General features: G+C 39.5%; 1 protein-coding gene across 2 annotated transcripts in view; it reads right to left on the reverse strand.

The window, feature by feature from the left end:
• Positions 1–4,902: 4,902 nt before the first annotated feature.
• OXCT1 (3-oxoacid CoA-transferase 1) overlaps positions 4,903–26,595 on the reverse strand; it is a gene marked incomplete at its 3' end in the record, with an annotated part of 144,804 nt that continues 123,111 nt past the window's right edge. Inside the window, exons 15-17 of one of the 2 annotated variants that reach the window (XM_082649836.1) lie at positions 19,607–19,687; positions 13,286–13,387; positions 4,903–7,163 (exon numbers count right to left, since the gene is read on the reverse strand). In XM_082649836.1, the coding sequence (XP_082505962.1) occupies positions 7,122–7,163; positions 13,286–13,387; positions 19,607–19,687 (225 nt within the window). Of the gene's footprint in view, positions 7,164–13,201; positions 13,388–19,606; positions 19,688–26,595 lie in introns of those variants that run through there. The other variant, XM_082649835.1, reaches the window with a different exon arrangement.

The raw sequence follows: 26,595 nt of genomic DNA on the forward strand, positions 1-26,595 counted from the left end.
AAAAGAACGAAATAATGCCATTTGCAGCAACATGGATGGACCTTGAGATTATCATACTAAGTGAAGTAAGTCAGACAAAGACAAATATTGTATGATATTACTTATCTGTGAAACCTAAAAAATTGTACAAATGAACTTCTTTACAAAAGAGAAACAGATTCACAACATAGAAAACAAATTTATGGTTATCAAAGGGGAATGGGGGATAAATTCAGAATATGGGATTGACAGATGCAACTACCATATATAAAATAAACAACAAGGACCTACTGCATAGCACAGGGAACGATATTCAATATCTTGTAATAAACTATGATGGAAAAGAATAGAAAAAAAGAATATAGACATATAAAATATATACGTATAACCAAATCACTTGGTTGTACACCTGAACTAACACAATACTGCAAATCAACTGTATTTCAAAAAAAAAAAAAATGCGCAAAGGACTCAGTCATTTCTCCAAAGAAAACATACAAATGGCCAATAGATACATGAAAAGATACTCCTCATCACTAATCAAGGAAATGCAAATCAAAACCGCAATGAAAAAAAAAAAGAAAAAGAAAAACCACAATGAAGTATCACCTCACACCTATTAGAATAGTTATTATCAAAAACAAAAGATAGCAAATGTTGACAGTATATGAATAAATTGGAACTCTTGCACACTGTTGGCGGGAATGTAAAATGATTCGGCTGCTATGGAAAGTAGTATGGAGGTTCCTCAAAAAATTAAAAATAGTGTGAGCATATGATCAGCAATTCCCTCTTGGGTGTAAAAATAATTGAAATAATTGAAATCAGGAACTCAAAGAGATATCAGCACTCCCATGTTCACTGCAGCATTCTTCACAATAGCCAAGATATAGAAACAACCTAAAAGTCTACAGGTAGATAAATGGATAAAAAAAATATGGTGTACACATACAATACTATTTGGCCATAAAAAAAAGAAGGAAATCCTGCCATTATGTGATGATGTGGATGAACCTAGAGGACATTATACCAAGTGAAATAATACTGCATGATTCCAAAACTCATAGAAACAGAGAATAGAATGGTGGTTGCCAGAAGCTTGGGGAGGGGGGAGGAAATGAGGAGTTACTGTGCAACAGGTATAAAGTTTCAATTATACAAGATGAATAGTTCTAGAGATCTGCCTACTACCTTTCACCTGTACTTGACAATACCATATTTAAGGTAGATCTCATGTTAAATATTCTTACTATAATAAAAAAGATGGTGTCATATTCAAAGAAATACGATAATAACAGTTAAACATTCTCATATGGTGTGTATCTTGATGGCCCTAATGCCTTCCCACCCCTACACCCACCCTCAATAGCTCCACAGGCTCCAGGGCTGTGACTCGTTTTCCTCTTTCCAGGACCCAGTGAATGGAATGGCACTAGATTTCACCAGGCGATGCTCTCTCTGTGTCACCAATAACGTATATTTTTAGGCTCCTAAAATCAATCTTATCTTTGGGGTTCTACTGAGTCTGAGCCACAACTCTGACTTTGAACATGGGTTAAGATTAATGCCAAGAAAAGCAAATTTCAGAAGGTGTTCAGCTGCAAAGATAAAGCAATGCCCATCAGCCCCTCCTGCTGGTGTCAGTTGAGCATCCTTACTTGTGTGGTTGCCTACACAGGGCCTTTTATTAGAGCAAACCCAGTAATTGTAAATTTTTCACAGGGACAATTTGCCTCGTGGGTGCCATTATCCTTTTTTATTTTGACAACTACCCATTTCTTTATGAACTGGGTTGTGTACAAGAGCTGTGTAGACAGGAGGAACAAAACCTGAAGACATGTCCCATTAGGTTGAAAGGTTTTGAACTCTCTGTTTTGCAGCTTACCAGAGAGTAACAAATCTATTCTATTCAGGAATTTAATTCACATCTCATTAAGTACCTTGGCAAAATCCAACATTAGCCCTGAAAGGCTAATTTGATTAAAGAATTGATGGACATTACTTCTCTCAGACTAAAGAAGTTAATTTTAATGGAGGTAATAATATCTCCCTGGCAGATTATTATGAGAATGAATTAAACTAGCTAGTATATTCTAGGTGTTTGATACATTATAAATAATGCTAAGCAAATGTAGGTAATTATTCTTTTGTTATAGCCTCCAGATTCCACCTCTTATTTCTTTCCTTTTCTTTTTCCTACATCTTCCTCAGAGGTCTTAACCTAATTATTTAGCTAAAGGAAACCCTCAGGCCTGGCTTACTGTCACCTCATGTTTTCAACTAGTAAATTGGTTTAATAAACACATTTGGAAAGCTACCATGGGCAAGTCACGGAGTTGTTATACTAATATACAAGATGTTAAAAACAGCACACAGACACAATGTATGCTACATTCCAAAGTGAGGCCACTATGCACACATTTTGGAATATCTGGCTAAGAAACAGACAACCCTTAAACCCTTACTTATACTGGGTGCATAAAAGGGCTGGGAGCTGGAGATTAAAGGCGTATTTGTGGAGCTTTGGAGAGCTATCGGGCACTCTAACCCAAGAAGGCAAAGTAGGAGATGCTGCCTCCTATCCCCAAATCAAGAGAGAGAAGCTTCAAATGCAACATCAGGGTTTAAATGTGAGCCTGTGTTTTACCGAAAGCCTGCTTTCGGTTAGGTTTTTTGGATTCGCTGGCAAAATAACTACTCTCTCACACAAATAAACAGCTTCAATCAAATCTTTAATAGAAGGTGATTTAACTTAATTTCAATATACAATCATTAAAAGGAAAGGAATAAGAATATTAACAGAGTATATAAATTTCAATATACAATCATTAGAGGGAAAGGAATAAGAATATAAACAGTATATAACAGAGCATACATCACCGAATCGGGCCGACACCTACTTCCAGATCCAAGCAGCAGCTGGGAAGTCCTGAGTAACAGCAATCTGGAGTCCCAGTTGGGAAGGGTGCAATGTTCGCTGATCCCCGGGAACTGGCCAGATTCCCAAGGCCCAGGAAGCTTCGTGACTTACTCCCTTCTTTATCTGTTGGTTCCCAGGACTTGCTAGCACCGTTTCTGCTGAGCTGCATGCAGTCTAGCAGCTCGGCATGCAGCTCTTTCAGGGTCCTTGTTTAGTCAAAGGCCTATTGCTGCCTCTGAAGCCTGAACAAGACTATTTTACTAGCTTCCCCCATTATAGACAGCCTGGTCTATAATCTTCTCTTGAAAAATTTAAAGGGTAACAGATAGAATGCCTAGGAATGAGCCCAAAACATAAAATGACTGCATTAGGTACCTGGGCTCCCATGGTTTGTCAGTGGAAATAGGATCCTATGTGATTCATGCTAGAAAAAAGCCAGGGTAGTTGCCTGAGGTCGTTTCCAAGTGGACCACCCGGAGTGGCACCCCACTAAAGGCAATGAGGACCATGATAATCAAGCATGCTTAAGCTCCACAAGCAAATATCATTTGTGTTTGATTGTGGCTTTGAGGGAAGGAATTGTCTTATTAATTACTTACCTGGATCGGTATGGGCATCACTCCCATGAGACTTGCTATGTGGTACATGAAAGGTGCCTTTGGATGATTTCACACAGACATATTTAATATTATGGAACGAGGACACTTCAAGTATATGTCACACAGTCATGCACTTAGACCACATGACACTTATTGATATTTATGCGTAAATCCACTTTGATATTCAGTATGGCAGTGGGAAGTGGGAAGGCAGTGTAGAAAATAAAAGGACAGGAACAAGAGACGATTCTGGTAGTACTGACAGACATTTTTAAAAGATCTGTCAGTATTTTTGCAACCAGATGTATTAATTATATTTTATTGAACCATGGTGGAAGATAATATATTCTCCTCATCTTAAAAATGAAGAATCTGAAAATAAGCTGAAGAAACTCAAGGTAATGTTTTATGAGGAAAGGGAAAAGGTTAGTGCAAGGAAACCCATCCATTGAATAAATCTCTGCTTACACTTCCACTGGAATAATTTTCAAAGTTGTGCTGACTATACTGCGATGTAGGAGAAAGAAAACCTCTACCCACAACCTTTCTATCCACTGGGTAACACCTATAAATGTTCTTACATGTGTTCTCTGGGCCCAGGGACAAGCAGTTTTGCTTGTATTCTGCATACCTTCTGTAGGAGACCAGATCCCTCCTAGGACTCAAGAATTACCAAAGCTGATTGAGTTCACACTCTGGGTGCAAGTGACAAAGGCATCTGCTCAATAATACATCTGCTCAAGCAAAAAGGGGAAATTTGGGGCTCATTTACAAGCATGGATGGAGAGGAGTTGGCCTTCGATATGTGCAGAAACAGGAACTCAAATACCACCAGGATGCCTCCTCCCTACAGCTGCAGTGTGTGTTTCCACTTCTTTCTCTCCACCTGGAGCTCAGCTTGTAGCATGTGTGTATTGGGGTGGGGGTGGGGGGCAGGATGTTGGTGCCAGAGTCACATTCTTCTTATGGCTTAGGGAACAGGAATCAGAAAATTGGCTTCTCTCTCATCTCCAGTTTGTAAACAGAGGATAAATAACCTGAATGGTACATTTTGGGTCATACACCCACCCCCGGGTATAATCACGCTGGACAAAGGAGAGCTACCAAAAGAGGCATATCCTGAGCACAGGCCCAACTCCTTGGCCAGGGGGTGAGTCTGTTATGAGAGGGGCAACACAGATGCTGCGTAGACATCACTAGAGCCACTTCAAAATGCAAGCAAATGCAACACCCCACTGGGAAATTACTGATGTGTGTGTATCCTAAAGGAATGTTACATAAAAGCAAAGAAATATTAACACGTGAAATCTGGGATAATCAATTTTTATAGACAGATCATTGACTTTGACAAGGAGCAAAGTCGGAATTCATCTAGGTAAACATTTCATTTGTTCTTTCATGAAGGATAATAGCTTTTCTTTGGTAAGATCAAAAGAAAAAGCAGTAACTCGATTAGAAGTGGTACAGTGTGCTAACTTTATTATTGGCTATTCCACCAATCTCTGTTGTATTATTCCCATGTTTAGGCATGCCATTCCCAAATGAGAAAAAGGACAATCACACCAATCTATATCAATTTGGAATACTTATTGTACATCTTAATGCATTTCTTAACATCCATGGTACTCTTTTTTTTTCACGGTACACGGGCCTCTCACTGTTGTGGCCTCTCCCGTTGCAGAGCACAGGCTCCGGACACGCAGGCTCAGCGGCCATGGCTCATGGGCCCAGCCGCTCCGTGGCACGTGGGACCCTCCCGGACCAGGGCACGAACCCGCGTCCCCCGCATCGGCAGGCGGACTCTCAACCACTGCACCACCAGGGAAGCCCCATCCACGGTACTCTTTAATCAAGAATATAAAGCCATCTACTCAGGATTTGCCACTCAAAGTGAAGAACATTCTTAGAATCACAGAATAAGTAAGTTTACAAATATAGCAACCATCAATATCACATTTTCCAAACCATAACTCTAACATGGATGTATATCATTTCTCCAGACCTGGCAAATTCTTTAAAAAGTCCGTTTTACCAGTACTGGGAGAGTATGCTTTCAACCATGCAGCCAGCCAGAGGGACCATTTTATATATGGAGTGTGCTTCTCACAAAAAAACCCTCTCCTTCCTCTGAAATGACAGAACTGTAGCTATATCTGAAGAGAAAGTGAATTTCAGTGGCAACCATCAGCTAAGAACATGCATAAATTCCTATATCTGGTATGAGAGAAATGGTGTATCGCACTGTACCACGCCTACCTCTGTCCAGAGGACAGCAATCTGGCCTGTCTTCAGGGTGCCTGGACTTTTCTCCCATTTGATACGCAGGATGCTTGGTATACTCCCTGGGGAACTGTTTGATACTGAGGATACCTCTGCGGAGAAGGTCCTTGCAAAACCTAATCCATCATGTTTATTTTCTAAGAATGAAGTTCACTGCTCTTCAAATCCTGGATTTGCTCATCAGTATTTCCCTTAGTTTGATAAAGCTGAATTAAAAGTACTTTGTTCAAGGAACAAGCCTGGGCAGAAGAAATAACACTGTTCTTCAGAAAAAGGCATTCAACATTTAGAAACTTCTCTGAGCAGAAAAAAGAGGCCCTGAAAAGCAAGGATTTTTTTAACTCTGCTGTCACTGTTACTATGGGTTCACGATGAATTACCGCACAGCCCCTTTTGGTCTAAGAAGTGGTGTTGTATAGGAAGCCCACAGTAACACAGAGAAAGACACTTAATGGTCCCTCTGGATACACACGAATACTGTACGGTTTAAAAATGAGAAAACTGACTAGGTCAGTTAGGCTTATAGCCCTCTTGCTAAAAGCAACTTTAATCTTTGGCAAAGCACAGATGGTTATTTGGTTTGTTTATAAAGGCAACTTCTCGGTTGGATGTCAGCACCAATAGACCCTATACCCTTCGGTCTCTCCCACAAACCAGGTTACTTCTCCCACACAGAGATGTTCCTGTTTGCCTTCTTGGGCATCTACTTAGTTACAAAAAGTGGGGGGGGGGGTTAGGAGGGGTGGGAGAAGGGATGCTCTAGGGAAACAAGATGTAATCACAAAATCAGAGGCTCCAAAAAAAAAGACAGAGGAGGCCGAAGGAAAATCATAACCCTTAAGACAGCATTTCTCCTGATTAAAATTCACACAAATGTTATCTTTCAGGACTAGTACGATGCTCCCCTGGGTATACTCTGGGTGGAGTTCATTTTCTCCCTCATTCTTTTTTTTCTACGTGTCATGATTTACTTAGGAGGGAAAGTACATCAATGAAACTCTTCCTAAGTAAGGGCCCATCTTGGTACAAACTGCACACAATTTAATGTACATACCACAGAAGATGAAGATAAACCCAATGTGAGCACCAACTGTAAATATGACCTTCTCAGCACTTATAAAGCAAATAAGATAGTATTTTTTTTCTTTTTGTTTTTCATTAAAATGTCACAGTACGCTTGAGAGAACAAAGTCTACGTGGCTGTATAAAGCATTAAGATGACAGAAAACTAGTCAAAAACTGCTTGTTAGATATACAGTTATGATTACTGATGTCCTTTTAATAAAATCCCATGTGGTTAAAATGAAAAACGCACAGCTTGGGACAAAAGTCTACTCCACATTTCAAGTCGCAATCTGCTGCATTGGTATGAGTTTTGGTGAAACCTGGAAAAAGAAAGAGAAATAAATAAGCAACTTACGAAAAAACCTCATGGTATAAACATCTCTACTTTGAATTTCCAAACCTGAGTGATGTTTGGAAACAAGCAGCCTTCTCAGGAACCTCACCAGGAGTTTCCTCGTTATTTTCCATTCTGAACCAGAGAAAAAGAACACCTTTTCCATTTACATTTTGTATATTTAGTAGTTCTCAACCTTCTTGCATTATAGCTCTTAAATTAAGGATCATTGGGCTTCCCTGGTGGCGCAGTGGTTGAGAGTCCGCCTGCCGATGCAGGGGACGTGGGTTCATGCCCTGGTCCGGGAAGATCCCACATGCCGCGGAGCGGCTGGGCCCGTGAGCCATGGCCGCTGAGCCTGCGCATCCGGAGCCTGTGCTCCGCAACGGGAGAGGCCACAACAGTGAGAAGCCCGCGTACCGAAAAAAAAAAAAAAAAAATTAAGGATCATTAAGACTTGCAATTAGGAGGAGGTGGGGGAGGAGCCGCGGGAGACAAATAAAGGGTCCAGAAAACCAAACTATCTACTGAAAGGACCACTGAGCTCTGAGATTGATGAAACAGAGACACAGAGTAAGGCACAAGTTTCAAAATCCTCAAAATAGGTCCAGTCAATTCACAATTTTGTTAAGAGATACTTAATGTAGTCTTTGGATGACAAACTTTTATCAGAAATTTCATAATCAGAGTGGAAATGATATAAAGGCAGTAAGAAGATACCAAGTTATTACAAAAAGGAGGTAACAGCATTAAAAATATTAACTATAATTATGTTCAATGTACAAAATAGCAAATGTATTCCTAGGAGTCCTGAAGCAGAGAAATATGAGGACAGATCTACATTTAATGGTAAAGGTGGTGGAAGAAGAAACCTAAATATAAGTAGTCTGGCTTAATTTTGACTGATTTTTCAAGGTGTAATGGCAGGTACAGATTTCTTCATTTAATCTGGCAAATACCCATTAAGTCCGAGTAACAGGCCCCATGGACAGCACAGTAAGGAATACTAAAATTTAGGTGATTTTTGAGACCTTCAAGGATGTGGCAATTGAAGTGGGTCTAAATTGCCTTCCAGAATAAACACTTAATATTCTTTTAAATGAATGAATGAGTGATTGGATTAGATAAGCTTCCAAGAACTAGAAGAAAGGTTTCTAATAGAGGTTAAGTCAGTATTAAGAATAGAAGGCAATCATTTGGCTTTGATGAAGTTTAACATTTCTAGTTCATTTGTAAATTGTTTATAAAGTCTTCACAGTGTCGAGAGTTAATGCCCCCTTCTCCATTTTTCTACCTAAAGAATGACATGTCTAGAATAAAAAGGATAGGAATGGCTTGGTACATATCCATATCTTAGGATAAATGAGAGCTCATTCAGACTTGCCAGCTCCGAGAACAGATATATCATAATAGACAAAGTAATAGACATTAATAGACAAAAGTCACAGCCCACATTTGCAGAGATACTCAACTCTACTGAAAAGAATAAAGATATATGGGCTCCGAGTATTTAGAAAGTGTGTCTCACAAACTATCGATTTTCTTTTTTTAAACAACAGAGCATCTGTGGAAATAATTTAATGAAATAAAACTCTTTTTTGACAACAGATCAATAGGTGATTAATGCCATAAAGCACTAATAGGTGCTTTATGGCATTACCTTTAAAAGGAAACTGGACACCTTGATTTTTTAAACTAAACATCTGATCCTTCTCCTTGTCATGTTGGCCCTATTTTCAGCTCTTAGTATCATTTATATCCTCAGTGTGGAACTTGACTTTTATCAGAAAAGAAGGTGAACCTTTATGTAGACTGACTTGGCCTGTCTATTTTTGTACAGAAGAACATCTACTGAACCTCCATTTTTCATCTGTTCTCTCACAGTCTCATCAACATTGTCTGTGTAAGCTGAAGCAGATTATCCTTCCAAAGTGATCTACAGGCTATGCACAGGACTATATGATTTAAATGCATAAGATAAGCTAACGAGTTGTCTTCCCAGTCCATTGAAATCCAAAGAGTATACTGTTTAATTCTGGTATAATGCCAGTTCATAATAGATATTGAGAGTACAAATTTATTCAACTTGGCAAAGAATGCTCACAGCTGGCTTCTTTCAGATTCCACTGCAAACATATAAATAGGCAGGATTCTTATCTGATGTTTTGCCACTGGTGGTTTAGGTGTATTCCTACCTAGAGAACAAGACCAAGGCCCCTAGGAGGAGGAACTATACCAATTTGTTCTATTTTACTCACATTTCATAGCTCAATATGGGACATACACTTGGGGTTTAATAAATAATCATGGACGACTAATAACCCCTGGAAGTTTATTCTACCCCATGATGTTCAACTATGGATTCAATTTATTTAAAAAGTTTTAAGTTAAAAAAGAAACAAATATTCTAGTTTAAAAAGGTCCACAGACATATATAGTAAGGAAAAACTTATGTAACTCAAGCATGCATCAGAAAAGAAAGAAATGAATAACCAATTGAATTAACTACTCACTGAAAAAGATACTTTGCAGATCATGGAATTTAAGTGGTGGAATGTCACCTTCCTTTTTTCTTTCTATTTGACCCATCAAATAGCTGGCAGTAACACGCTAAGTGATGCAAGTATAGCCCAAAAAATTTAAAGAAATTTAACATTTTCATTAGCTTGTCACAGCTATAATATGAGGAACTGTGCAGTATCACTTTGACTCTTTGAAAATGAATTATTATTGGATATTGAGACAGAATATTTTCAAAATGTGAGTGCCCTCGGAAAAAAGTAAACCAAAGGACTCCTTAGTTATAAAAATGTTGGGAGCTAGTAGCATTAAAGAACAACAGAAAAGCATTTCTGCATAGCATCACAATCAAGCATTTGTAGAGGGTGAACATGTGTGTATGGCTCTACCCAGCAACAGTGCTGGGGTGGAGCATTTATTCCCACTTCTCACATTCCCTTCCATGTGGAGGGACACCTCCTAGTGTAATACTCTGGCCTCAAGTGTGTCCCTTAATGGCTCAACTAAATGATGATTTGGGCAGAGGAACTGGGGTATGTGAAACTCAGCCCAACTCTTCTTCCTCATCGGGATCAGCCTTCTGTAGGCAGCACATGCTCTATTTTGCTCTCAGTCACATGGAAAGAAGTTCAGCAGTAAAGACTCGCCCTTGTGTAGAAGGCCTATGATTTTCCATGGCTGCCTATAACTGGGAGCTGAAGTCTTCCCCACTTCAGGGGTTCGTATCTGGGAAGGCTTTTGTGGCTGTACACCAAAGCCCCATCCTTCATTCTGGGCTTTGTAATGATGATGTTTTTAACCTCAACTTGCCCAGCTCCCTTATCTCTCTCAATAGATTTGGAACTCAATCCCCAAGAAATATAGAGGGAAGTCCCTTTCTTTATAACAACTGCATTTTGAAGGAGAGTGATGGTATGGAACAAGATCTCTGTCCATTATGGGTTGGCTTCTCTTGCTGTGAACTACTCCTGACCAGAATTTTATTTTAGAAGTGTGATGAAGGTTCCAGAAATATAGTCAATATCTGCATTTTTTTTTTTTTTTTTTTACAAAATTTCCACAGCTTCCTTTGGAGTTCAAGATATAACATGACCCTTAAGAGAGTTTCCTCCTAATTGAAAAGAAAACTCTTTTCAGCTGGCACTATGGTTACTATGAATTTTTTAAGAAGCTATTTCAGGTGATACCTAAGGGACACATTTTCCTTTCACATTCTGTTGTTGTTTTTGTTAATTGCACTGTGGCACACAGGAAAGTCTTAGTGATTCTTTTTTTTTTTTAATGCCCAAATAGTTCATTATAACTATTATTTTTAATACCCTGAAACCACAATTTTGTCATGCCCTGTTATCTGATGCTGTCATATCTTGTCTTTTTCTTTGAAATTCGCAGGATTTTCTCAATCAGCTTATATCCACATTCTGTATCCTTTGCCCATACACTTGCCCATATTCTTAGGTATAGAGGACCTTTACCAACACATTTTCACAATTACTTTGACCTAGGTTTTTACTTTTTTTTCTTTATGCAACAACCTGTCTGTCTAACTGTTATGCAACAACCTGTGTCTAACTATTCTCTTCTAGAATGTTCACTTCTTGGTTTACAGTGAAGGCTGAGAAATAGAAATCCTTTCTCAAACAGAAATCTTGAGCAAGTTGTAATGTAGTCAGATATAGAGTAAAATGCTACCTATGCAGTAATAATCTTATGAGATATCTTCTGAATTATGACATGGAATACCTCTGAATTATCAAATAAAGAGATGTTATCCCAATGTACTTTTATTATTAAATGTATCTTACTGATAACCCAGCTATTAGGCAAAACATCTTATTCATTAGAACACTCCAGACCCTAGCCTTACAAAGATTTTGATACACATGACTTCATCTGTCAGGGTCTAAAGAGATGCCATTGATCATCAGATCCTCAAAATCCAGTTCTTCTGTCAAGATGGTTTAGCTGATACTACACGTTTTCAGGGCAACACTGACATAAAAATTAACATTTCATTTCAACAGCCTAATTTGGAGGAAACAAGATTACATGTCAATGTCAAAAGAGAAGGAGGGGTGGTACTGTGATAAAAGAGGGGCCATAGAGATATTTTTCAATGTATCAAGATGTGGAAACTAGCACTTTAAGAAAAAGCAAAAACAGTAAAAATACATCTTTTTCATTCCTGATTTACCTACGTGACTAAAAAAAAAACCCAAACCTGATAACAATGAGGATCTTTTTTGCAATTCCCTTTTGCAGCAGAGACTGGAACATTCTATAGATCTCAAAAATGCTACCTGCTGAAGAAGAGACTAACTCATCCACATAGGGAAAAAATATAAAGAATAGCTAATTAAGTAAGAAGAACTGTTTGCTTTTATCGCTGGAGTAAGGAATTCTAAACAGTTAAACTATAAACAAATCCCATTTTTTACCCCCTGGGGTCATTGAAAAGTTAATTAAAGATGAGCTTTTCATGTAAGGTATTGTTGGAAAGCTTCTTTTTTTCCAAAGGGAAATTCAAAAAAAGGTTAATAGACAAAGACCTTCATATAATACCAGACACAATTATATGTGGATAATGAATTATGCAACAAAATTGCTTTTACAGACATTTGTTACGCACTGACAGGTACCAGCCAAGCATGTAGTACCTAAGGAAGAAATGTATGAAATACATGCATGATTTATCAAGTAAGTTTTATTAAATTACCTTCTCCAGGATGGGTAGCTGCAATATTTCTTCTCATTATAGATATATTTCATTTTAACACATAGAGCTGTTCTTAAAAAGTTATGTGAGAAGTGAAGTCTATCTCTTCATTTTCTCAGACACATTTCGACTTTACATTTGATTAACTTCAAATGGACTGAGCTGTCCTCTCGACCCCCATTAGGTAGGCGATTGGTGATTCATAAACAATCGCTTACATTAAAGGGCGATTATTTATATTACAGTATTATTCTCTTAGTTTTAAAAAGGGATTTGGAGATTTCTTAAGTGGATACTCCCCTGATGTTCTTATCTGCTTTGTAAGCAGAGTTTTATGCACTAAGTTTTTCTTCAAATACAGAGAACACCTATTTTGTGACTATAAATCTGGTGGTGTCAAAAGCTCGACATTCTAATATCTCCAAGGGATGGAACAATCAGGCAAAGAAGTTAATCAAAGAGAAAGTCATAAGCCATAGATGGGTTTAAAAATAAGGAAGTACCGTTTCTCTGAGTGTGGCTCGCATTTTTTAGTTAATTAAGTTTGGCCACAGCTGATACGTAACCCAAGAACAGAGGATTGCAAGGGACTTGACAGAAAGTAGCTTCGAGTTGAAGCTCAACCTGCTGTTTCCAGCAGCTCCTGGGGTTTCCTCCCCCTTCTGACTCCTGGGCCAGACCCTGGCCCATGAGCCACAGCCTGTTCCTGCTGCCACCTGCTCTCAGCGGAGGCACCCTTCCTTCCACTCCTGTTCTCTGCTAAGGTCAACTCCAAAAATGATCACAAATTAATGGTTCATGTCGCATAAACACCCATTAATCAAGCTCAGGATATAGGACAAGTGGCTGGATTTGTTCACAGAAACACTTACTGCGAAATCGCACCCAGTGCTCTTTTTTATGTCATCCACTGTCAGGCCTTCCCAGAGTTCAATCAGAGTCAGGCCTTTCTTGTTGTCCACGTCAAATACAGCCTGTAGAAGTCAAGAAAATGACAACGACAATTTCTACTACGGTAATTATTTATAGCACAAAACAGAAATAACCTCTCAAGTTCTTTAAGGAGAGAAAAGACTCAGGATAAAAGACTGAAAATCAGCAATGAAAAAATGTAAACCGTAACTGCTATATTTTGGTGAGAATAAATGCCAACTCCCTAACTGGCAGTTAGGGAGCTCTGCTGATGCCAGAAAATAAATGAGTGTTGACTATTGATGGCATTTGCTACTATAATAACCAGGTTTTTTTGTTTGTTTGTTTGTTTTTTTGCTGTACGCGGGCCTCTCACTGCTGTGGCCTCTCCTGCTGCAGAGCACAGGCTCCGGACGCGCAGGCTTAGCAGCCATGGCTCACGGGCCCAGCCGCTCCGCGGCATGTGGGATCTTCCCGGACCGGGGCATGAACCCGTGTCCCCTGCATCAGCAGGTGGACTCTCAACCACTGCGCCACCAGGGAAGCCCCAAATCAGGTTTTTTTTAAACTTTCTTTTTGTTAGATCTAACACTCTGGGTCAATTTGATGATGAATAATGATTTGAAGAAAGAAAAGAATGAAGAAAAGCAGGGAAGGAGGAGGTATTTGGAAGGGGAAAGCACAGGGATGATGGGGGAAAGCTGATCAATGCTTCTGGGTAAACTACAGGAAACAAAAGAAGGTGCTCTGAAGTAGCTAGGAGTAATTATAAAGGGATGGCTGGCCCTGAAAGACCACCCCCATCCCCAGGTAAATAGTAAAGCTTTCCCTTTAAGTCCTATGAAAACACATAGATCCAAAAGTAGAGCATGAGAATCTCCCTCTGGTATGGAAATCAAATGAAGATGCTTATGCTTAGGACAGCATGAGAAGGCTCCCCTCACCCTAAATATTGCGTGACAACATTCTGGTCGGTAACACTAGGTGATGGTAGTGCCAACTGGTATAGCTTGACCCAAGCAACCTGTCATGTCTGATATAGAATGCACATGGTCACACTCAGTAATACGACAACTTGAGTGGAAGGGACCAACAAAATCATGTAATATAACCTCCCACCCAAGAATTCTTTAAAACATTCTTCTGAGATGGTCGCTGGGGCTCTGTTTAGAAACTTCCAGTGGTGGGAGGCTCCCTGTCTCAAGGCAGATTGCCTGTTGATAGGAAGCTCTAACTGCAAGAGCCATAACTGCTTCCCTATGACTTTCACTCACGGGCTCTACAGTAAGTTGTCCTCCCATGCAACAGGCACTGTTCCCTCTTTCAGTTGTCATGGTGAGTCTTCCTCAGACTTAAATATTATTCTTTCCAGATTGCTCCTCTCCTCTGGGTTGACCTTAAATTCAACTATTATTTTCAGGCTTAGAATCTTTATTTTCAGCTAGCTTGGAAGTCAAACCCTAAACTGTCATTTTTAAACACACTCCTGGTTAGGAGGCTATTAAGAAGACATAGCAGTGTGTACTCCAATATAAAATTTTTAAAAATGTTTAAATAAAAATAAAAAAGAAGACACAGCAACATGCAGAGCAAAGAACCCTGGCTTTCAAGGTGGACTGGAATTCCAGCTCTGCCAACACTAGCTATGCAGTCTTTGGTGAACCTGTCTTCACATGTGTAGATGGATATCAAACAAACCTACTTCCCAAGATTTTTATACAGGACAAATATAATAACAAACCTACTCTGAGCAGCTGGCCTCATGCCTGGGACATACAGCAAGGGCACCATAGAGGCATATGCTTTTCCTTAACAGCTTAACTTACTGTCACTTGTGCGTGAACCCAAATCAAAGCCCCCAAATGCTTATTTGTATCCAGTTAATTGATATTTCTCCTCAGGAGGAAAACATCAAGGGGACCAGTGATACTTGCCTTCTCTGTTTGTTTGATGAATTCATAGATAACCTGGTTGATTTTACTGGAAAAGATTATTTAAATTTAGGAGGAAATATTTCAGCAAACTTCTTTTTTGTTTGCACATTTTTATGTTCCTAAAGAAACGTTTTTTAGCAGAAATGTATTTTGAGGGGGAAAAAAATGATCATCTAGGAATGTCCATATGCTTCAGTACGTTATTCAATTCCCAAACGACAATTACAAATTTTTTGTGGTACGCGGGCCTCTCACTGTTGTGGCCTCTCCCGTTGCGGAGCACAGGCTCCGGACGCACAGGCTCAGCGGCCATGGCTCACGGGCCTAGCCGCTCCGCGGCATGTGGGATCTTCCCGGACAGGGGCACGAACCCGTGTCCCGTGTATCAGCTGGCGGACTCTCAACCACTGCGCCACCAGGGAAGCCCACAATTTGTTTTTTTAATTGGACACTTTTCCTTTGCAGAAAGTGTGTCTGGAGCATCATTCATACTGATTTTCTTTCCCCTGTATTATGAACAACTACAAATTTATCAAAATGGAACAAATAAGAGAAAAAGAGCCTTTGGGGTGTATTATTAAGAACAGGCAGGAAGAGTATTTGGGGAGAAGACAACTTTGGTATCATGAATATAAGACTTCAGTGATTGAGAAGGTAAAGTCTTTGGCAAATGATTTATTGCTTTTAAAAACCTTTAATGAACACCTTTATCAATCCCTAATTAGCTCTCAAGGTCAAGGTCCCTAATTTCCTCTCAAGGAAAACGAAGCATCTATGATTTTTAAAAATGGGAAATTTACTTTTGAAATATTTAGGAAGATTTCCATTTAGTGGTATAAAGTGTAAACAAAAACTTGATAAAAATGGACACTAAAACCTAAAAGCTACAATCAATTGTTCAACTGCCAAGAATAATATTTCGACTACTCTGTTTCACAGATGATACTTTTATTATTTTTTCACCACCATAACAGGCTGCATTACGGACAAAGCAGTCAGTCACAGCCCAAGTGCTGGTGAGGAAGGCCTCTTTCATCACATCATTCTAGCAACACGAAACCAAGAAATCAGGGTCATAACATCTCCAAAGCCTCTTTCAAATGGCAGGCAACTAATGGAATTTTCCTTAAGAGCTGAAAATGGAATTCTAGTCCCATATCACTCTGGCAGAGTGTCCAGAGTCAATGCCCTTAATGGCACTGCAAAATTTATTAAACACCTACCGGATACGGCACAGGGGTAAACGCACCACTCCCTTCCCTGGGGCACTCGAAGTTCCATATGTAGCTGCCTTTCACTTTACTCCTTTTTGCTACACAACACCATCTGCCGTTAAGCCTCCAATTATCCCCGTCTGCTAATGAGTTCACACATCCGTTCCAGTGATGACTTCTCTGAGCCCCAGGTGCCCGCGGATGTTCCGGATGTTAACTTACTCCGGAATATCAACTTGAGTATGTTCAAATGGCACCTATTCTTTTCCTGCCTCCCCTTGCTCCTCCCTTTCTCTTCCTACAGACCCAGGCTTCATTAAGGATACAACAGATCGACCACGCCTCTAGCCAGAAAATTCAGGAATTACCTCTGCCTTAGCAACCACGTCCCATTCATCATCGAGTTAGGTTGAGTCCATCGCCTACACCTCTTTGAAATCTCTCTTTCTGTCTTGTGGTTAAGGACCTTGATATTTCTGGCCAAGATAACTGAAGGAGTCTCATCTCTTCTCCCCCTACTCTACGTAAAAGCCACAGGGCTCTTTGTAAAATGCAAATCTAATCAATGGTGTCCCCAACTATTAAAAATCACTGAAGGGCTCCCAAGTGCCTTCCAGATAAAACCCAAATTTCTTAACAAGACATTCACACTCCTTTATAATTTGGTCCCTTACTGGCTTTTCACCTTCAGCCTTCAGAATCTCTGGCCATGCCCTCACTCCACATTATCCCACTCACAGGTCCTTGAGTAAACTGTTTTCTTAATTCCTCGAGGACCCTGCCAATGTTTCTTCCCTTTGCCTAGAAGGGCCTCTTTGGTCTTATTCTCACTTATAAAACTACTTATCTTTCAAGACTCCTCACTCAATCTATTAATTTTCTCATTGAGAAAAGTACAGTATTTATTCAACAGGCTTTCACTGTGTATGGGTCAAGCATTATCCTAAGTGTTGGACAAATAGTGATGAGTGAGACAGGCAGAGAGCTCAAAGGTTATTTCAATACAGTGATCAGTGCTGAGTTAGGGTAAGTACTAAGACTCACGGAAGCACCCAGAAGACTTGGGGAGGGATAGGGAAGACTTGCCAGCGAAGAAATTATATAGCTGAGACATAAAAGATGAACAGGAATTAGCCAGACGGTTGGGGTGGGGAGAACATGCCAGGGAGAGAGACAGGATGTGCCAAGTCCCAGAGGAGCATGGCGGGGACGAGGGCAGGGGATGCAACATAGTGCACAACATTCAGCATGGCTGAAGTAGGGAGAATGTTAAGGCGAAATGAGAGAAGCTGAGACTGGAGGAGAAAAGATCCAGACTGGGAAAAAGTTAATATTTAACACCACTCTCCCCAGGCTGTTAAGCAGCCTTCCTCTATGTTCTCAGCTCAGCATTTGGCATGTCTCTCTCTCATGGACTTTATCAGTGTACCTCTAATACAGGCTGGTACTGTTGCTGTCTACTCTCCTTGAATGTGCTCCTTCGGGGCAAAGACCTTGTCCTCCTTTCTGTATCCACTGTTGGCAATAGTCGGCTTCAGAGAAGGAGCTTAAAAATGCTTATTAAATGGATAAATGTATGAAACAACAATGTGGATAGAAAGGGTAGAAGATTTTTTTAAATGGCAGTAAAGTTAAGTAATGTATGAGTAATGTCAAGTAATGTATGAATAATGTCATGAGAAAATGTAGGTATTAGATGGTAAATGCCAAAATGAAAGGTGGACCACTCTGAAGATGAAGTTGTGAGTGCTAAGCTATCTGAAGCCTCTTCATGATGAAGATGGAAATTGCATTAGACTTAAGGGATGGATAGGATTTGGACAGGTAGAGTTGAGTGGGAGTTGTTGCACGTAGAAGCACTAAACTGGTAAGAACAAGGTCAGGGCATACATGGAGTAGGGATGTAGGGAAAGGGCTTACCCGGGGGAAGAGGAAGATCAGGGGTAAAATGTTGCTGGAATTATCCTTAGAAGCTGCACCACCTTACTTTATTAAAGAAAACAGGATCAAGGACTGTCTTGTCTTTGATTTCAAAGTAATGGATTCTTTTCAACAAGTCCTGTCCATGGTTTTGGAGGGGTTTATGAAATGATAAGACTCAAGGAATAAATGGTGAGATAAAATATTCTGCACTTTTATCCACTTTTTCTTCTCCACATGTCATCTTTATGGATTCCAAATAAACAACCCTAGAGGAAGGCACCATTTAGGACAGAACTCTCCTTAAAATGTGGCTTCTGAAAAGTATTATGAGCCTTCTAACCTACTTCAAAAGGCTGCTTTAGGGTGCTTCATACCATACCTGAATGAGGGTTCTAAACCAGATTAATGCCAAAAGGAACAGCATCATTAAGAGAAAACAAAGGAACAAACGCTGATCTAGAGAATTCTGTTTTGTGGTTCATCAAGATACTGAATCAAGAAAATGACACCCTTCTAGCTCATTCACGAGAACTATGTCATTCCAACATCTTAGGTTCAAATCTGGGTCAGAAAGGTGACTGTAGCAACCACCAGTGATGTTTCTCTCTGATCTGAGCAGTTTCAGTTGTACCACTAACCAATATTTTCTATTTAGGAAGATAAAATCTAGAGGTGCACTAAAATGGCTGGTGCGTTCTAAAGTCTGCCTTCTAAAAGAGGGCTGAAAGCATGCAAGAACAAAAGAATAGATTTCTTGGTTCACTGTGGGGCCTGTATTGCAATTTGCACCTAAATGATTAAAACCTAATTTTTACTGAGTTTCCTAAAATGATATCCAACAATTTGTACTTGTGATTTGGGAAAGCAAAGAAGAAAGGTAGTCTTAACTTTGTATATATCATCCATTTTAATAGCCCAAGTATAAAGGATCAGTACAACTTTTATTATATTACACTGTCAAAGTTACCAAGGACAGTATTTCAATTCTGTGTATGTATATGCATATTTCCAGAGAATTTCACATTAAGAATTCTCCATCTAGAAACATTAAATTGATGAATCTTCCTATTAGGTCTACCCATGGATTAAATTAATCTATGACTACCAATATAACACACTTTTAGAAGGTAACAAAAAAGTTCTAAAATGCTTATTAAAAAAAAAAAAGGTGGTAGACATTTAGAGGAAATAAAAGAGAAAGGCACTTTACCTTTTCAGTAATGATGCGGTTGACACATTGTTTTCCTGTCAGTGGTAATGTACATTTCTCCATGATTTTATGTGCATTGCCCTGTTTGAAAAAAGAAACATTAAAAAGAGTAATTACGAACCAATTCTTACTTAGAATTGGTATAACACAGGACCGACAGGAACTGTCAGATAAATCGTCTCCTAAGTAGTCTGTTTGAAATCTTTGCCCAGTCATGCTTTTACTTTCTTTCTGGAGGCAGCTTGTGTCCCTAAGATAATTTAGGGAGAGTGCCAAATGAATAGCCAAAGGCATAACTGATTTAGTTGGGAAACATCCTGCCGCAGATCTAACCCCTCAAGCCTCAGCCCTTAGATCATATGATGGAGAAATTTCACTTCTAGCATCCTGCTAATTTTTCTCTTCCAGGGAATGGTCTCCTTGACAAACGACCTATTATTTACCAAGGGTAGGAAGCATACACAGAATGCAAATGCATAATATACCTTTTTTTTTTTTCATAATATACCTTTTTAAAAAAGTTTTAATTTTATTTGTTAAAAACATAACATATTCACAGAAAACAGCAGTTCTTGCCTCCCTTCTGTATGCTTAGACCTGCTCTGAACAGAAATCAAAATTCAATTTTTTTAGCATTTACTTATGTACTATTTTACATTTTCTTCCTACCTCTGCATTTAAAATTTTTTTAATTTTATAATAAATTTTACTTTATTTTCCATTATGGTTTATTACTGTATATTGAAATATAGTTCCCTGTGCTATACAATAGGACCTTGTTGTTTATCCACCCTATATGTAATAGTTTGCATCTGCTAGTCCCAAACTCCCAATCCAACCCTCCCCTGCCCAGCCCCCTTGGCAACCACAAGTCTGTTCTCTATGGCTGTGAGTCTGCTTCTGTTTTATAGATAAGTTCATTTATGTCATACTTTAGATTCCATATATAAGTGATATCATATGGTATTTGTCTTTCTCTTTTGACTTACTTCACTTAGTATCATAATCTCTAGGTCCATCCATGTAGCTACAAATGGCATTATTTCATTCTTCTTTTTATGGCTGAGTAATATTCCTGTGTGTGTGTGTGTGTGTGTGTGTATACCCCACACCTTCCTTATCCATTCATACACACCCACACCCACATCATCTTTATCGATTCATCTGTTGATGGACATATAGGTTGCTTCCATGTCTTGGCTGTTGTAAACAGTGCTGCTATGAACATAGGTGTGCATGTATCTTTCGAATTAGTTTTGTCTGGATATACGCCCAGGAGTGGGACTGCTGAATCATATGGCAACTCTACTTTTAGTTTTTTGAGGAACCTTCATACTGTTCTCCATAGTGGCTGCACCAATTTACACCAACAGTGTAGGAGGGTTCCCTTTTCTCCACACCATCTCCAGCATTTGATGGCCATTCTGATTAGTGTGAGGTGATACCTCATTGCAGTTTTGATTTGCATTTCTCTAATAATTAGCAACGTTGAGCATCTTTTCATGTCCCTATTGGCCATCTGAATGTCTTCCTTGGAAAAATGTCTGTTTAGGTCTTCTGCCCATTTTTTGACTGGGTTGTTTGTCTTTTTGTTATTGAGTTGTATGAGCTGTTTGTATATTTTGGAAATTAAACCCTTGTTGGTCTTATTGTTTGTAAATATTTTCTCCCAGCCTGAAGATTGTCTTTTCATTCTGTTTAAGGTTTCCTTTGCTGTACAAAAGCTGATAAGTTTGATCAGGTCCCATTTGTTTATTTTTGCTTTATTTCTATTGCCTTGGGAGACTGACCTAAGAAAATGTTGCTAGGATTTATGTTCTCTTCTAGGAGTTTTATGCTGTCGTGTCATATATTTAAGTCTTTAAGCCACTGTGAGTTTATTTTTGCGTGTGGTATGAGGGTGTGTTCTAACTTCATTCATTTACATGCGGCTGTCTGACCTTTCCAATATCACTTGCTAAAGAGACGGTCTTTTCTCCATTGTATATTCTTGTCTCCCTTGTCAAAGATTAATTGACCACAGGTGTGTGGGTTTATTTCTGGGCTCTGTATTCTGTTCTATTGAGCCTCTGCATTTTTTAATACTATGTTGACCAGACTATTTATTTCCTAATTAATCAGCTTTAGATATTATCTACTAACTTCTTATTGGGGTGTATGAAGACTTTCTTACAACCCCCCATCCTTCATTATGTTCAGTTCTCCCAGCATAGCTATATCACAATTTGTAGGTAACTCAATAGTCAGAATTTACACCTGCTGACAAAACGGCTATGTAAAATGGCTCATTGCTGGGCCAGGCAGTGTAGAAAACCATGATTATATTCACTTTCTCATATAGTGATTTGCTTTTCCTGGAATTTGTCTGAGCCTCAGTTTGCTCATTGGTAAAATGTGTGCATTGGTCTATAGTCACATTTTTTCAAAGTTTCCTTTAGCCACGGTACACTTTTTTCAAACATAAAAGAGGGACTGAGACTGGAAAGCAGGCTTTCACCCATTAACCCCCTTCCCCCACCCCCTACCACCCCCCAGTATAGAGGTGGCCTCTGGGTCACATCTATGGAGCACAGTGGAAACATTAGCTCTGATGATTTGATCTTCAGATCATTTTCTTCTGATTATGATTCAGCTCCTTTCTAAGTATCAAGCACCAGGAGCCTAAATTAATATTTCCCTTGAGGCTGAAGGCTAATTTATCACATTTTAGATCTTCTATTTAAAAATGGTAAAAATGCTTCTATTGCTTCCTTCTGGGATATGAAAGCACCACACGTGATGTCATCATCATCTTTAGCCATCTCAATGTTTTACCTTCTGAAATATGCACCACTACCTGGTTTACCTCTCTCTCAAAACTGCTGCCGTACCAAGTACGATCAGAGGCAAGAGATTTCAAATAACTGGGCTTAATTAAGATTTTACTGCTTGTAATAATCTGTCAACTCACCAACATACTAGTCATTAAGAGGTTTTAGTATACTTAACCCAGTGTATGGCATAAAAGATACTCAACATTTTTTGAATGAATGAATGGGAAGAAAAAGGGAAGTCTATTGGGAATCTTGGGTGGATTTCAAAAGAAGACAAACTCTATTACTTTAATTTAGTCAAAAGTAGTGCTAAATACACATAGAGTAGATAGATGTTACACCTTTAACAACAAGTTATATGCTTCTGGGTCTTAATTTGTAAGACAATTTATAGCTGTAGAAATGAAACCTCATTTTTGCTTCATTTTTAATGATCCATTTTCATTCCCAGATTTCAAAGAAAGCTTGCACGTGTCACAGAAGCTTAACTAAAGAGCTGAAATTAACGATGAACATTCGAACTTCAATAGTTGTCAGGACTCCTTATACTTAATATAACTCAAATAAGACATGTCACAATGAATTCCAGGTTTGCCTGCGAACAAAGTGAACAATCTGTGGGCCTCCAAAGAACATTTGCTGCAGGGAGCTCTTACTTTGTTCTCATTATTTGAGCAAGATCTACACCTGGTGTGAAAGCAGCCACCTGGATTTCAATGAACAACCAACGCTGGTTTAGGATCAAGTGTGTATTTCAACTGACGGAATTAACTGTGCCCTACCAACAGAGACCTTTTAGAGACGCTTTTCCATGTAAACAGTATAGCTCAGTGGTTCAGAGTGGAGCCAAAGGACCTGAGTGCAAAGCCTAACTCTACTCCACACTAGCTGGGCAAGGTTCCTGTGTCTGTGCTTATCCATCGCTTTACCTCAGGGGTTATTGTAAGTGTCCAGTACTTAGCAGGTGCTCAATAAGTTTGTGCTGTTTTTATAACCTATATTTAACATTCCAACAATCTACCAGGAGAATTCTTCAGGAGCTCTTAAGTTCCTAAACGAAGTTGGACATAGAATTACACAGAAAATGGCCTAAACAGAATTCCTGAAAGCCACAAAACTAATGAAACGGCAACACGTACTTGGGGGCAAACCATATGGCTGGCACCAAGAGTATTCTTGCAGTGAGAACAGTGTAGCTAGATGACTCCATTCACTCTGAGCCTCAAGACATAACACAGATCAAAGATAAAGAGAAAATGGGATGCAAAGAGAGATTAAAGAACATCACAATTCCAGTATCCAACAATAGGTTAGCTATGAAGCCAAAATATGACTAACGCCCACTTGAGCATTCTATTCTAACCACGCCAGGCTGAGCCTTACCAAGTTCTATGATTCACAAAGGAGGAACAATCACTGCGTTTTTAGCATTTAAAAATAAATCCTGAAAAAGAGATGCAGTGTAGTGCGGTAGCAAAGAACACTATATTAGGAGTCCAAAGACCCGGTTTTGAATCTTAACTCTGACACTTAATAGTCACTTGGTCCCTTAAATTCTTTGTGCTGTAGTTTTCTGTTCGATTGCCTTGTCTTCCTCACCTGATCACGGTAGGAAGAAATGTTCTGCAAGTGCAGTAAAGTAGGAGCGGTTGAATCTACATTCCAATATTTTGGGTGAGTGGGGTCTTGTTCATCCTCATCATTCTGCTTCTTTCTTTCTCCACGAAGAAAGGTCAGAAAAGGCAGAGGAACGGACACCAAGTGTAGCATTAAAAATTCTCTGACTGGACCCGAGGGGCTCCTGATTTTGATATTTCCTTATTTCCTAATTTCATCATAACCTTGGTGAATAGCTAAATCTCTTTCCTCCACCTGCTTCTCCAGCTTCTCTTTTCCCCACTGCATCACTTACAGGCCTCCTGCAAAATCTAGGAATCCACCGTTTTTATGTTGTATGACCGAAAGCGTTAATACTTTCTATTACTTGCTTCATGGTGATCTCTTTTTAATTCATTAGATATCTGTGTGCAATTTATTACTACATTCTTCAGTAATAAACGACTCTGGTTAAACGATAATAAATTCCCTTGTTATCATTACAATAAGCTTTGTGTTATCAAAATAAACTTAATCCCAAATAACAAGCTCTCTTTTTTACAACATGATGATTTTTACATTTCATGTCAACATTTCTTTCACCTGAGGCAATGGAGCATTCATGTAAGATTTTGCCTTACATAAAACCCCATTTTATGCCCACCGTTTTTGTTAAGTATTTCTTCAATGTGGCTGCAATATATTTCTTCTTTGGGAAAGCCCTAGTGATCAAGTACAAAGAAGGCAAAGTCTAGAAGTTGGTTGATCCTTAAGGGACCGAGTCTTTACGGGTGTATTCACGCCATCTGAAACACACACCACCCTGTACTCCTTCATCCCACGTTCGAATGGCAACACCCTCCCTATTCTTCACGACTTAGCTCAGGTGTCAGCTACCCTGGAGAAACCATCTCCAACATCCCCTATCCAGTGCCGCCACTCCAGTGTCCCAGGGACGTTCCTAGTCTGGTGCACCTCGTAGGTGCTCCTGTGTCTCCTCTACTCTCCACACATGTTGTAATTGTTGCCCTCTCTTTCCCCACCACTGGACTCTGAAACAATTTATCTTTGTATCTTCCGCAATGAGTAGAGTACTAGACAAACCACAGCGATCAATAAATGCTGTCTGACTATTATAATTCCGATCCAAGGAACTCCAACAGCATAGGAGCTGTAAAATACCATGTGACTGAGTGACTATGGACCACTGGAGGCTGCTTTTAGTCCTAAGAAATGTACTTGTACATTCCCAGCATCTCTGAGCTCACTAGGAGAAGTGCAGCTAGCAGAGGTGTGCAAAGGGGCTTACGAAACTTGGGGAGGCAGATAAAGGCATGAGCAAAGGGAGTAGCAAAGACACCTTAAGACTGCGGTATGGGGAGTTCCCTGGTGGTCCAGTGGTTAGGACTTGGCGCTTTCACTGCCGTGGTTCAGATTCAATCCCTGGTCAGGGAACTAATATCCCTCAAGCCATGCAGCGCAGCCCAACAAAAAGAAAAGACTGCAGTATGAAACATACAAATGTATAAGTAAAGAGAGAAACTGAGTGAATTATATAATACTTATTCTACCTCTTCTGCTTGCTCTCTCCTACAGCTGCAAGGCTTGCATTAATCTGTTGAAAAGCGGGGCTACAAAGGCTGACCTTGGCAAGGGAATACTCCATACTTTGTCTGGTGGCACAATGAAAGCAAGGACAGGTCTCTCTTAGGGCTTGCCAAAATGTCATGGAGGGAGCTGGAGTGCTACCGCCCTTGCCCCTTCCTTCTATACACACACACGAACACACACAAAACAGATGATATAAAAATTGGGGAACGCTGTATTACAAGACCCATGACTGTCACATCACTACGATGATTGATGTGGTGCCCAGAAAAGAAAAATGGGATTTGCTAAAGAAAGAAATTCAAGGTACACAGAATAAAAGGACAAGATGATGATGATATTACTCACACTGAGTTTATCCTCATGGGATATTTTTGGCCTTTACACAGCACCTATTTGGTAGGGATCCCAGCAACCCATATAGGACTTCAGTGGAAAGGCTCGGCTAGCTCTGAAGCAGAGAACGGTTGCTGCTACAAATGGCTTTTATATGTGGATATAATAACAGTCTGTGGTTACACAGGCACATCCCCAGGGGAAGCCTAGCCAAATGAGACAATAGATACAGCGAGCCATTTCCCTGAAAATAGTCTGCAGGGCTTTGAGATCTTAGAATAGAAGGCCATTTTTCTTCAATATAATACAAAAATCTTTATCATGGCCTTTTATTTTCTCTCTAAAGACTGCATCCTATGGTCTCTAGACTAAGGATGGCAGAGCCTAGGACTGAGCAGGAATTATTTTCTCTTTCCATCCATGAATTGCTGTGATACCTTAGAAAGCTGCTCTCAGTGTCAGCTTTCCTATCAAGAACTACGGATGCTCAAGGTCACAGAATGTAAAGTTATTTGCTTAATTAAATTCTGTAAGACATTTTAAAGTGTTTATTGGTTGATGGACTGTGTTCTGCTATTTCCTTCCATTATAACATTTTTTTGCAGGCATGTCCATCATTAAAGGACAAATAAAAAA

Source organism: Grampus griseus, assembly GCF_964374135.1.
Source record: "Grampus griseus genome assembly, chromosome: 3".
Lineage (NCBI taxonomy): Eukaryota > Metazoa > Chordata > Mammalia > Artiodactyla > Delphinidae > Grampus > Grampus griseus.